Genomic DNA, 13,501 nt, shown 5'->3' with positions numbered 1-13,501 from the left:
TGTTACTGCTTTCTCCAGGTATGACATCAAGGGTTGTCAGGTAAGTCGATGGACCGAACCTGCTCCTGAGGGGAGCAATGTCATCGTGGTGCTCAAAGACTTAAATTTCGAGGGAAACACCATCAGCCTGGGTAAGGATCCATCTTATTCTGCTTCCCATCATAACTCTCTTCACTTGTGTAGGACCAGAAGAATGCCAGTGTTAGCCCTCCAATGAGCTCACTGAATGCCATTCTCCACAGGTATATGGCTCTCGGTGAGTTGCTCACTTGAAGAGCCGGCGCACACGATGGGCTGAATGGCCTCCTCCTGCACTGTAAGAGCTCTGTGATCTTGTGATTGTAAGCTCCCTGTCTTTGATGTCTGATGCAGCCCCCTGTTTCTGAAATTGAGAACATTGGAACATAATGTAGTGTTGTCCCACTGAGCAAGATGGGATTCTGGATTAGTGGTGCTGGAAGAGCACAGCAGTTCAGGCAGCATCTGAGGACAGGCAAAATCGACGTTTCGGGCAAAAGCCCTTCATCAGGAATAAAAGCAGAGAGCCTGAAGTGTGGCGAGATAAGCTAGAGGAGGGTGGGGGTGGGGAGAAAGTAGCGTGGAGTACAATAGGTGAGTGGGGGAGGGGATGAAGGTGATAGGTCAGAGAGGAGGGTGGAGTGGATAGGTGGAAAAGAAGATAGGCAGGTAGGACAAGTCATGGGGACAGTGCTGAGCTGGAAGTTTGGAACTAGGGTGAGGTGGGGGAAGGGGAAATGAGGAAACTGTTGAAATCCACATTGATGCCCTGGGGTTGAAGAGTTCCGAGGCAGAAGATGAGGCGTTCTTCCTCCAGGCTTCTGGTGGTGACGGAGCGGCGATGAAGGAGGCCCAGGACCTCCATGTGCTCGGCAGAGTCGGGGGTGGGGGGGGGGGGGGGGGAGTTGAAATGTTGGGCCACAGGGGCGGTGTGGTTGATTGGTGCGGGTGTCCCGGAGATGTTCCTTAAAGTGCTCTGCTAGGAGGCGTCCAATCGCCCCAATGTAGAGGCGACCGCATCGGGAGCAACGGATGTAATAAATGATATTAGTGGATGTGCAAGTAAAACTTTGATGGATGTGGAAGGCTCCTTTAGGGCCTTGGATAGAGGTGAGGGAGGAGGTGTGGGCGCAGGTTTTGCAGTTCCTGCGGTGGCAGGGGAAGGTGCCAGGATGGGAGGGTGGGTTGTGGGGGGGCGTGGCCCAACATTTCAACTCCCACTCAGCCGAGGACATGGAGGTCCTGGGCCTCCTTCACCGTCGCTCCCTCACCACCAGACGCCTGGAGGAAGAATGCCTCATCTTCCACCTCGGAACACTTCAACCCCAGGGCATCAATGTGGACTTCAACTGTTTCCTCATTTCCCCTTCCCCCACCTCACCCCAGTTCCAAACTTCCAGCTCAGCACTGTCCCTATGACTTGTCCTACCTGCCTATCTTCTTTTCCACCTATCCACTCCACCCTCCTCCCTGACCTATCACCTTCATCCCCTCCCCCACTCACCTATTGTACTCCACGCTACTTTTCCCCACCCCCACCCTCCTCTAGCTTATCTCTCCACGCTTCAGGCTCTCTGCTTTTATTCCTGATGAAGGGCTTTTGCCCGAAACGTCGATTTTGCTGCTCCTCGGATGCTGCCTGAACTGCTGTGCTCTTCCAGCACCACTGATCCAAAATCTGGTTTCCAGCATCTGCAGTCATTGTTTTTACCTAACTGAGTAAGATGGGAGTCCACTGTTAAAGATTGGACTGGTCTATAACACAGTATGTTTTTAATGATATAATGAGCATATAATATTAATATATATGCGCTGCACTGACCATATAAATAGTGGTTCCTAGAGCAACTTACAGATTGGGAACTCTGTGGTGAGTAACTCACTTCCTGACAACCCTCCCACTTTACCCCCTGCCCCATCCCGCATCTACAAGGCACAAGTCAGGAGGATAATAGAATACTCTTCACTTGCCTGGGTGAGTTCAGCTCTCAAACTCTGGGCACCAATGAGGACCAAACAGGTCCACCTCCACCACTTTAAATGTTAACTCCCTCCTCCACCAACGCTCAGTAGCAGCACTGTGTACTATCTACAAGATGGACTACAGATATTCATCAAAGATCCTCAGGCAGCACCTTCCAAATACACAACCATTTCTGTCTAGAAGGACAGGGGTATCAGATACATGGGAACACCATTCCCTGCAACTTCCCCTCCAAGCCACTCACTATACTGGACTTGGAAATATATCACCGTTCCTTCACTGTCGCTGGGTCATAATCTCGGAATTCTCATCCTAAGGACATTGTGGGTCAACCCACAGTGGTTCAAGAAGGCAGCTCACCCCCACCTTCTCAAGGGGCAACTAGGGACAGGCAGTAAATGCTGGGCCCAGACAGCGACGTTCCATGAGTGAATCATAAAAGAAACAACTCCCTTTATGCTGTTGGTGAGGTGCTGAGCCTATAAACGTCGGGCAGTATTGGTATTGTTAAATTTTCTTTCTGTGCTGTTCTGGATTCTCGATGTGTTCTGTTACAGATCAGCAGCGGTCCTGGCTGGTTCGGCAGATGAACGTTGACACGGAGTATCTGAGAAGCCTCAACGTCCTGGACTACAGCCTCCTGGTAGCCCACCAGCCCCTGCATCTCGATGAGCGTCGCCAAAGCTGGTCCTTTGCAAACATCATTCTCCGCACTAAGAAGTAAGTGGATAGTTTGGAACTGGCCCCTTTCCCAGGGAATGGCTCCTTCCATCTCCTAATCATAGGACCTTACAGCATGGATGCAGGCCATTAAGCCCATCAAGTCCACACTGAACCTCAGTGCATACCAATCAGACCCACACCCTTACCCTCTAACCCTGCATTTCCCATGACTAACCCACCTAGCGTGCACATCCCTGAACACTATGGCCAATCCATACTGACCCGCACATCCACAGACTGCAGGAGGAAACTGGAGCACCCAGAGGAAACCCACGCAGACACAGGGAGAATGTGCAAACTCCACACAGACAGTCACCCAAGGCTGGACTCGAACCCAAGTCCCTGGTGCTGTGAGGCAGCAGTGCTAACCACTGAGCCACCGTGCCGCCCCACTCATGAAAGTATGTATTAATGACTTTCAGCACCATGGCAAATGAATGGCCTCTTTCTGTGCCACATCCCAATATCTTCCTCCTCAGTGGTTAGCATCTTGTTTCTGAGTTGGCGGTTGTGAGTTCGAAGATCTTGAGTATAGATTCCAGGGTGACAGTAAGGTCAGTACCAAGGAGGTACTGCACTGACAGAGGGCACCATCATGTGGGTGAGACATCGGACTGGGTGCCCTATTGGATGGACATGAAATGTCCCATGGCCACCATCTTGAATAAGAGTTTCTCTCGCATATTCTGTGACCAATTCATTATTTATTTAAATCCCCAGAGCCAAGAGATCACCTCTTTTGCTGAGTTGAAGGTGATTAGTCCATTGCTGAGTTGACACTCCTCAGTAATGTATAGCATTGTCTCTGCCTTTCCACAAGTGCTTGTTGGGTTTGTACTCAGGGCTCCAGAGGTGATGCTTGGCAGTGCAGGGACCCCAGTTTGGCCAAGGTCTTTTCCCCAGGGTGGCAGAGTCCAAACCTAGAGAGCATAGGTTAAAGGTGAGAGGGGAAAGATTTAAAAGGGACCTAAGGGGTAATGTTTTCGCACAGAGGGTAATGAGTGTATGGAATGAGCTACCAGAGGAAGTGATGAAGGCTGGTACAATTACAGCATTTAAAAGGCATCTGGATGGGTACATGAACAGGAAGGGTTTAGAGGGATATGGGCCAAAGGCTGGCAAATGGGATAAAATTAAATTAGAATATCTGGTTGGCATGGATGAGTTGGACCGAAGGGTCTGTCTGCTGTACACATCTATGACTCTATGAACCCATTTCACCAGGACCACATGCACCACAGTCATTCAGAGCCTGCCTTTTGACAGAAGGGATGTGTGAGTGACCTCCTGTTTTCCACAATCCTTCCTGCCATGGATAGGTATTGGTGGCTCTCGCTAACGAAGATTACCCCAAAGGGAGGATTGACATCTGAAGAGAGACTGGATCAGTGAGGGCTATATTCACAGGAGTTTGGAAGAATGAAGGAGAGATTTCATAGAAACTTATAAAATTCTAACAGGAATCTACAGGGTTAACACAAGAACAATGTTAGAGTAGTGCTGGAAAAGCACAACAGGTCAGGCAGCAACCAAGAAGCAGGAAAATCGACGTTTTGGGCAAAAGCCCTTCATCAGACTCTGGTTTCCAGCATCTGCAGTAACCGCAGGAACGATGTTCCCAATGACCAGGGAGTGCAGAACCAAGAGCTACAGTTTAAGGATATGGGGTAGGCCCTTTCGGACAGAGATGGGGAGTGATGTCTTTCCCCAGAGAGGGGTGAGTGTGCAGAATTCTCTGCCACAGAAAGGAATTGAGGCATTGAATGTTTTCAAGGAGTTAGATATTCAGGTGGGTTTAAACTTGCTCAGCAGGGGAATGGGAACTCAAGGTTAGTTCCAGTGCACAGGACGATGAGAGTAAAGAGGCATGGACAGGAATTCACGGTCACAGGAATGTGCTGGTAGACAGCAAGCTGGTTTGAAGTGTGTCTACTTCAATGCCAGAAGTATCCGAAATAAGGTAGGTGAGCTTGCAGCATGGTTAGGTACCTGGGACTTCAATGTTGTGGCCATTTCGGAGACATGAATAGAGCAGGGTGAGGAATGGATGTTGCAGGTTCCAGGGTTTAGATCTTTCATTAAGAACAGGCAAAGCGGTAAAAGAGGGGGAGGTGTGGCCTTGTTAGTCAAGGACAGTATAACAGTGGATGAAAGAACTTTCGACGAGGACTCATCTGCTGAGGTGATATGGGCTGAGGTTAGAAACAGGAAAGGAGAGGTCACACTGCTGGGAGTTTTTTTATAGGCCTCCGCAGAGTTCCAGGGAGGTGGAGGAGAGGATTGGCAAAATGATTCTGAGTAGGAGTGAAAGGAACAGGGTGGTCATTATGGGGGACTTTAACTTCCCTAACTTTGACTGGAAATGCTATAATTCCAGTATGTCGGATGGATCAGTTTTAGTCCAATGTGTACAGGAGGGTTTCCTGACACTATGTTGAGGGGCCGACAAGAGGGGAGGCTGCACTGGATTTGGTGCTTGGTAATGAACAGGCCAGGTGTTTGATTTAGTCGTAGGTGAGCACTTTGGAGAGAGTGATCATAATTCAGTTACGTTTAGTTTAGCGATGGAAAGGGATAGGTTCATGCCAACTGACAAGAGTTATCGATGAGGCAAGGGCAATTATAATGCGATTAGGCAAGAATAAGGATGCATAGAATGGGGTAGCAAAATGCAGGGAATGCAGACAATCGAAATGTGGAGCTGGTTTCAGGAACAGATATTGCATGTCCTTGATAGGTATGTCCCTGTCAGGCAGGGAGGAGGTGATAAGGTAAGGGAACTGTGGTTTAACATAGAAATTTCATCTCTTGTTAAGCAGAAGAGGGAGGCTTATGTGTTGATGAGGCAAGATGGTTCAGATGAGGTGATGGAGGGTTACAGATCAGCTCAGAAGGATTTAAAGAGAGAATTAAGAAGAGCAAAGAGGACATGACCGGTCTTTAGCAAATAAAATAAAGGAGAACCCTAAAGCTTTCTATAGGTATGTGAGGAATAAAAGGATGACTAGGGTAGGAATAGGGCCAGTCAAAGAGAGAAGTCGGAAGTTGTGTGTGGACCCTGTGGAGATCGGAGAGGGGCTAAATGAATATTTCTCATTGGTTTTCACTCAGGAAAAGGAGAATATTGTAGAGGAGAAGAATGAGGTACGAGATATTAGACTAGAAAGGATCGAGGTTAGTAAGGAAGAGGTGTTATCAATTCTAGAAGGACTGAAAGTAGACAAGTCCCTGGGCTGGATGGAATTTATCCGAGGATTCTCTGGGAAGCTAGGGAGGAGACAGTGGAGCCTTTGGCTTTGATCTTTGGGTCGTCATTGTCTACAGGTTTAGTACCAGAGGACTGGAGGATTGCAAATGTTGTGCCCTTGTTTAAGAAGGGCAGCAGAGATAACCCAGATAATTATAGACCAGTGAGCTTTACATCTCTTGTCGGAAAAGTTTTGGAAAGAATTATAAGAGATAGGATTTATAATCATCCAGCAAGCAACAATTTGATTTCAGATAGTCAACCTGGTTTTGTCAAGGGCAGGTCATGTCTCACAAACCTCACTGAGTTTTTTGAGAAGGTGACCAAGCGTATGGATGAGGGTAGGGCAGTTGATGTGGTATACGTGGACTTCAGTAAAACCTTTGATAAGGTTCCATAAGGAAAAAATGGAGAGTCATGGGATTGAGGTTGATTTAGCAGTTTGGATTAGAAACTGGCTTTCTGAAAGAAGTTAAAAATCACACAACACCAGGTTATGGTCCAATAGTTTTAAATGGAAGCAATAGCTTTCGGAGCACTGCTCCTCCACAACCACCTGATGAAGGGGCAGCGCTCCAAAAGCTAGTGCTTCCAAATAAACCTGTTTGACTATAACCTGGTGTTGTGTGATTTTTAACTTTGTACACCCCATTCCAATACCAGCACCTCCAAATCATTTCTGAAAGAAGGCAGCGAGTGGTGTTGATGGAAAATATTCAGCCTGGAGTCCGGTTACTAGTGCTGTGCCACATGGGTCTGTTTTAGGACCACTGCTGTTTGTCATTTTTATAAATGACTTAGATGCAGGCATAGGTGGATGGGTTAGTAAGTTTGCAGATGACACTAAAGTCGGTGGCGTAGTGGACAGTGTGGAAGAATGTTTCAGGTTGCAGGGCAACTTGGATAAACTGCAGAATTGGGCTGAGAGGTGGCAAATGGAGTTCAATGCAGATAACTGTGAGGTGATTCACTTTGGGAAGAATAACAGAATACTGGGTCAATGGAAAGATTCTTGGTAGTGTGGATGTGCAGGGGGGATCTTGGTGTCCATGTAAATAGATCCCTGAAAGTTGCCACCCAGGTTGATAGTGCTGTTAAGAAGTGTTAGGTTTTATTAGTAGAGGGATTGAGTTCCAGAACCGCAATGTCATGCTGCAACTATACAAAATGCTAGTGCGGCCTCACTTGGAATATTGTGTCCAGTTCTGGTCGCTCCATCATGGGAAGGATGTGGAAGCATTGGAAAAGGTGCATAGGAGATTTACCAGGATGTTGCCTGGTCTGGAGGGAAGGTCTTATGAGGAAAGGCTGAGGGACTTGGGTGTGTTCTCATTGGAAAGAAGAAGGACAAGAGGGGATTTAATAGAGACATACAATATCTAATAGAGGATGAGATAGGGGAGACAGTGAGAGTCTTTTTCTAGGATGATGATGTCAGCTTGTATGAGGGGGCGTAGCTGCAAATTGAGGGGTGATAGATTTAAGACAGATGTCAGAGGCAGGTTCTTTACTCAGAGAGTGGTAAGGGCACAGAATTCCCTGCCTGCCAATGTAGCCAACTCAGCCACATTAGGGGCATTTAAACAATCCTTGGATAAGCACACGGATGATGATGGGATAGTGTAGGGGGATGGGCTTAGATTAATTCACAGGTCGCCACAACATCGAGGGGCGAAGGGCCTGTTCTGCGCTGTATTGTTCTATGTTCTATAGTTCTTCAGGCTAAAGGGATCAAAGGGTAAGGGGAAAAAGCAGGAACCGAGGCCTGAGATGGGTGATTGGCCATGACCGTATTGAATGACAGAGCAGGCTCAATGGGCTGAATGGCCTACTCCTGCTCCTATTTACTCTGTGTTAGACCTCAACAAAGTACATGATGTGACTCAAAGCTCTCGAGGTAGTATTAGGCTTTGTGTAATATTAGACTTTCCTCTCTCCATCTCTCCCGTGCAGGTCCATGGTAAGTGGAGCTAGCCCCACAGCCTCGGTGGGTAGTCCGGTGCCAGGGCTGGTGGAAGAGGATACGGCAGTGCTGGTAGCTGAGACAGTGAGTGGCACAGACGAGTGCCATGTCAAGGAGATCCCCGGGCCCACCGCGACCGCGGGGCCTGACAGCACCGGCAGCTCGGAGCTCGACAAAGCAGACCCGGCCACCCAGAACCGCCGGCTTCTGCCCAACTTCCGGAACTCTCTGCACGTCATCGACGGGGCGCAGTCCCGCTACTTTGTGGGCATCATCGACATCTTCACCGTGTACGGCTTCCGCAAGAAGCTGGAACACCTGTGGAAGTCCATCCGGTACCGCGGTCAATCCTTCTCCACCGTCAGCCCTGACCAATACGCAAAGCGACTGTGCCAGTGGGTAGAGGACCACACAGTGTAGGGTGCCAGATCTGGTGGGGAGGGGTTGGGCGAGACGGGCTGACGGGGAGGACCATCTGGAGACAGCTGGGATTTTCAGACGAGGAGAGAGCCAGGGGAGGGTGGGGGCTCTCTCCACTCCCCCCGCACCCAACCCCGGTCCCGTGACCGTGTGCAGTCAGTGTCTTGACAGAAGGTGCTGGAATTGGGGATGGGTTATCGGGAGGGGAGGCACTACACTGGGCAGTGTACGGCTGGGTCCCACGGCCGAGGGGACACTGGTCTGGAGCTGAGATAGCAGCAGACATAGGCTCCATCCATCACTCGCTCACAAACCCTGGCACTAGCGCTGGCGTTTGGAGATGTCTGCGGCCCTCAGGAGTGCATGGGGAAGCTGCCTGACCTTTGCATGATCCCTCTGTCTACCCTCATCACTGTGGGGTGGGGGGGGGGGTGCGCTGCTGAGCATTACTGTTGAGTTCTAGGCCAAGTATAAAGTACATACCTAATCACTGCTCCGTAACATGTATAAACAATGGTTTTGTTTTCATTGCTGTATATAATCAGAAAAACCACATCCAGCTGAGTTACCCTCGTCAGCTCTCTCTTCCCCCAAATCTCTCCACGTCTGGGTCAAGAGCATTATCCAGCCTGTCAAAAGGTGAACCTGTCCATGCTTCCGGCACATCAACTCATGGGGGCGGGTTGGGGAGAAAGGAATTCCTCCACAAGGGGACAACTCAGAGGGTGGCATGGTGGTAATGACCCCTACCTCTGAGCCAGGAGGTTGAAGTCCCACTTGCTCCAGAGACGTGTGGCAACGTCTCGGAGCAGATTGGTTCAGAAGATTTCAAAGAAAGATCTCAGCCGCTTCATTGATGCTGTGAGTAACTGTTTAACCAAGGCTGAGTTAGTGAAACTAATCTTACCCCCCGGGCTGAGAGTAACTGTTTAACCAGGGCTGAGTTAGTGAAACTAATCCTACCCCCGGGCTCAGAGTAACTGTTTAACCAGGGCTGAGTTAGTGAAACTAATCCTACCCCCGGGCTGAGAATAACTGTTTAACCAGGACTGAGTTAGTGAAACTAATCTTACCCCCGGGCTGAGAGTAACTGTTTAACCAGGGCTGAGTTAGTGAAACTAATCTTACCCCCGGGCTCAGAGTAACTGTTTAACCAGGGCTGAGTTAGTGAAACTAATCCTACCCCCGGGCTGAGAATAACTGTTTAACCAGGACTGAGTTAGTGAAACTAATCTTACCCCTGGGCTGAGAGTAACTGTTTAACTAGGACTGAGTTAGTGAAACTAATCTTACCCCCGGGCTGAGAATAACTGTTTAACCAGGACTGAGTTAGTGAAACTAATCTTACCCCCGGGCTGAGAGTAACTGTTTAACCAGGGCTGAGTTAGTGAAACTAATCCTACCCCCGGGCTGAGAGTAACTGTTTAACTAGGACTGAGTTAGTGAAACTAATCTTGCCCCCCGGGCTGAGAGTAACAGTTTAACCAGGACTGAGTTAGTGAAACCAATCCTACCCCCGGGCTGTGAGTAACAGTTTAACCAGGCTGAGTTAGTGAAACCAATCCTACCCCCGGGCTGTGAGTAACAGTTTAACCAGGCTGAGTTAGTGAAACCAATCCTATCCCCGGACTGTGAGTAACAGTTTAACCAGGCTGAGTTAGTGAAACCAATCCTACCCCCGGGCTGTGAGTAACAGTTTAACCAGGCTGAGTTAGTGAAACCAATCCTATCCCCGGACTGTGAGTAACAGTTTAACCAGGCTGAGTTAGTGAAACCAATCCTACCCCCGGGCTGTGAGTAACAGTTTAACCAGGCTGAGTTAGTGAAACCAATCCTATCCCCGGACTGTGAGTAACAGTTTAACCAGGCTGAGTTAGTGAAACCAATCCTACCCCCGGGCTGTGAGTAACAGTTTAACCGAGGCTGAGTTAGTGAAACCAATCCTATCCCCAGGCTGTGAGTAACAGTTTAACCAGAGCTGCGTTAGTGAAACCAATCCTATCCCCGGGCTGTGAGTAACAGTTTAACCAGGCTGAGTTAGTGAAACCAATCCTACCCCTGGGCTGTGGGTAATGATTTAACCAGGGCTGAGTTAGTGAAACCAATCCTACCCCCGGGCTGTGTGTAATGATTTAACCAGGGCTGAGTTAGTGTAACCAATCCTATCCCCGGGCTGTGAGTAACAGTTTAACCAGGGCTGAGTTAGTGAAACTGAACCCACTTCATGGGTAAGTGAGGGAATGGAATCTGGTTTGAGGGTTTTTCATTTGGACAGTTAATTGTAAACCTCATTGATAGACATGCCTGTGTCACATGATGCCAAAGTGACAATGATTGCCTCTTTATATTGCAGTCCTCATTCACCACGGTAACCAGTACAGACATTGAACCTGGCTTGGACTCTCTGCTTTAACACTTAAACATACCAACCTGCATCCATACCAGTCGGCAGGACAGAAAACGAGGTGCCTCTCTGTGTAGGTAGAGTTTATCAACTACTCAGTCTTACAGCTCTTTGTACACCCCAGTCCCTGTAACAAGCAGAGGCAGGAGGGAGGTATTTTACAAACCAATTGATGATGATCTGGAACGTGCTGCCTGGCAGGGCGGTGAGAGCAGCTTCAGAACAGGAGAAATACTTGAAAAGGAAGTGACAGCAAGGCAATGGGGGAAAGGGCAGACCAGTGGGAATAATTGGAGAGCTCTTTCAAAAAGGTACCACAGAAACATTGGGATGAGTGGCCTCCTCCTGGGATGGGAGATTCTAAGGTTTTGGACAGTCTAGTTAAAAGATAAACCACCTGAGTGGCAATTGTCAGACCTAGTCAGGAGCTGTGAGGACTCGCTAATGTTTACACTAGTATTTGGGAGTTACTGCTTCAGTTGCAGGGTCCATCGAATAAACTGGGATTAGAGAGAGACGGGGACAATAAGAGGTTGCCCCGAGGGAGCATTAGTAGTATCTTTGGCTGGGAGTCAGTTTGGTTTGCACAGGAGGAGGCTGGAGGGAGTGGGTCACTCCCTCAGTCAATGGGCTCCACGTGCCCCATTAAACACTCACCGATTGCTTTAAGTCTAACCCCACTCCTGGGAAGCCCATTGGATGTTCATTTCAATAAAACATAAAACTGTGGGTGCTGGAGATCTGGAACAAGAACAGAAACTGCTGGAGAAACTCAGCAGGTCCAGCAGTACTGTGGAGAGAGAAACAGAGTTAACATTTCGAGCTCAGTGAACTGGTTCTGACGAAGACTCACCGGACTCAAAACATTAACTCTGCTTTCTCTCCACAGGTGCTGCCAGACCTGCTGAGTTTCTCCAGCAATGTTCATTGGCGATCAGGACTCTCCCACCAACTTGGCCAACTGAGAGAAGTCAGGCTGACCCTGTACAACGTTGTAGGCCACGATTCGAGGGTTGTGTCCAGTTCTGGGTGGTGATGTTTTGAGCAGAATGGGAGTGTGCAGAGGGGTATTCACCAGAATGCTTCCCAGGGTGAGGAGAAGCTGGGTTTGTTCTCCCTGAAGTAATTTAATGGAGCTGGACAGATGAAAGGTAAAGTCAGGGTATCCTGCTGGATCATAGAGCTGCTCTCTAGAGAGAGAGACAGAGCTGACTGCTGATGGTTTGACCTGAGCCACCCCACCTCAGGTGAGAGGAGAGTGTGAGAAGGAGAGTCCTCCATGGTAACCTTAGACAATGTTAGTGTCACTCTGTATCACAAACCAGGCAGGACTGTGACAGAATTAAAACAAGATTGGCTAGGGGAACTGTCCCTGCTGTCAGATAATCCAAGAAATCAGGTGTCAGGGTTTTTGGCAAGTAATGAGGGGGATGTGTGAGGAAGAGGGGCGCTAATGAACTCACTACCTTCGAATCTGGTGGAAATGGAGATGGTCAAAGATTTAAACTGATATTAGATCGACACTCGAGGGAAATAAACTTGCAAGGCTAGGGGGAGAGAGTGGAGTGTAGGATTGACTGGTTATTACCCAGAGAGCTGGCAGGGCCTTGATGGGCCAAATGGCTTCCTTTAGTACTATAACAACTCTATGACTCTATAGGGAGGCGCTGGATACTGTCCCTTGTGACTTACATTGCAAGCCCATGGGACCACACAAAGCCCCAATGGATCATACTGCACCATGTTTACCGGATCCGATAGGATTCCACAATTTGTCACAACACTTGTACAAAACCACATGACTTTGAAATCCATCCTCTTTAAATCATGTGACTTGTAATATACCTTCATTCAACCATAGAACATGTAACAATCCACAGGCCAAGTGTAGGGTCAGGTGCCAATCTGGCTCAAACAGTAGCACTCTTCATTGTGGCCGAGGGAATTGTGGGTTCAGAATTGTGAGGATTTAGTGCATTTGTAAAATATGAACGTGAACACTCAGGCATCATGTATAATGAATTCACACTGTGCGAATAACTGATTTAATAAATTGTATAGTATTTGAAAATGTAAATGCAAAATCTGGTGAATTAAATTGGTTTTTTTCCCACCCCTATTGTTGTTCTGGTATTTTCAGGTGCAATCAATCTGATCGAAAAAGGGAGAGACTTGCATTTATTGAACACCATTCACTGCCAGTCAGGATTCATGTCAGTCTATGAGACAGAAACCAAAACACCTTCCTTTGTGACTGTAGTTTATCAATAAACTACTCAGTCTTACAGTTCTTCCACTCACAGTGGGACAGATACTCCCCTATCTACAGATGGCTTCCTGACCAATATGTTCAAGGAATTTGTTATACACCTCTGGAGCAGGTGGGACTAGAACCTGGGCCTCCTGGCTCGGAGACAGGGATACTACCACTGTGCCACAAGAGCCTGTTCCTCTATATATGTGCTCAACCATTAATACAACCACCTCTTTCTTCTGAACCTGAAATAAAAAGCATGTACAAACTTAACAGTATGGTTTAACCAGACAGTAATCCACAGGATCTTGCTAACTACTTCACCGCCAATGTACACTCTTACAATGTAGAAAATGTGTCAGCCAACTTGTGCACAGATCACTTCCACGAATTGAGATGTGGTAATGACCAGGTAATCTGTTTTTGCACCATCAATATTCTTTCTCCCTCAGCACTCCACACGCCCCCTCTCCCCCCCCCCCCCCCCC

At 48.2% G+C, this 13,501-nt stretch overlaps 1 protein-coding gene across 3 annotated transcripts in view; it reads left to right on the top strand.

The window, feature by feature from the left end:
• Positions 1–12,868, top strand: part of pip5kl1 (phosphatidylinositol-4-phosphate 5-kinase-like 1) — a 102,085-nt gene extending 89,217 nt beyond the window's left edge. For all 3 annotated transcript variants that reach the window (XM_087998228.1, XM_087998227.1, XM_043720540.2), the window contains exons 8-10: positions 19–131; positions 2,560–2,722; positions 7,926–12,868. In XM_087998228.1, the coding sequence (XP_087854354.1) occupies positions 19–131; positions 2,560–2,722; positions 7,926–8,355 (706 nt within the window). In that variant the 3' untranslated portion in view covers positions 8,356–12,868. The remainder of the gene's footprint in view (positions 1–18; positions 132–2,559; positions 2,723–7,925) is intronic.
• The last annotated feature ends 633 nt before the right edge of the window (positions 12,869–13,501 follow it).

The sequence above is a fragment of the Chiloscyllium plagiosum genome, unplaced genomic scaffold, assembly GCF_037043375.1.
Source record: "Chiloscyllium plagiosum isolate Xiang-an unplaced genomic scaffold, Cpla_swu_hap1 HiC_scaffold_21, whole genome shotgun sequence".
Lineage (NCBI taxonomy): Eukaryota > Metazoa > Chordata > Chondrichthyes > Orectolobiformes > Hemiscylliidae > Chiloscyllium > Chiloscyllium plagiosum.
Note: the sequence above shows the minus strand (reverse complement) of the source record. Positions and strands in the feature narration are given on the sequence as shown.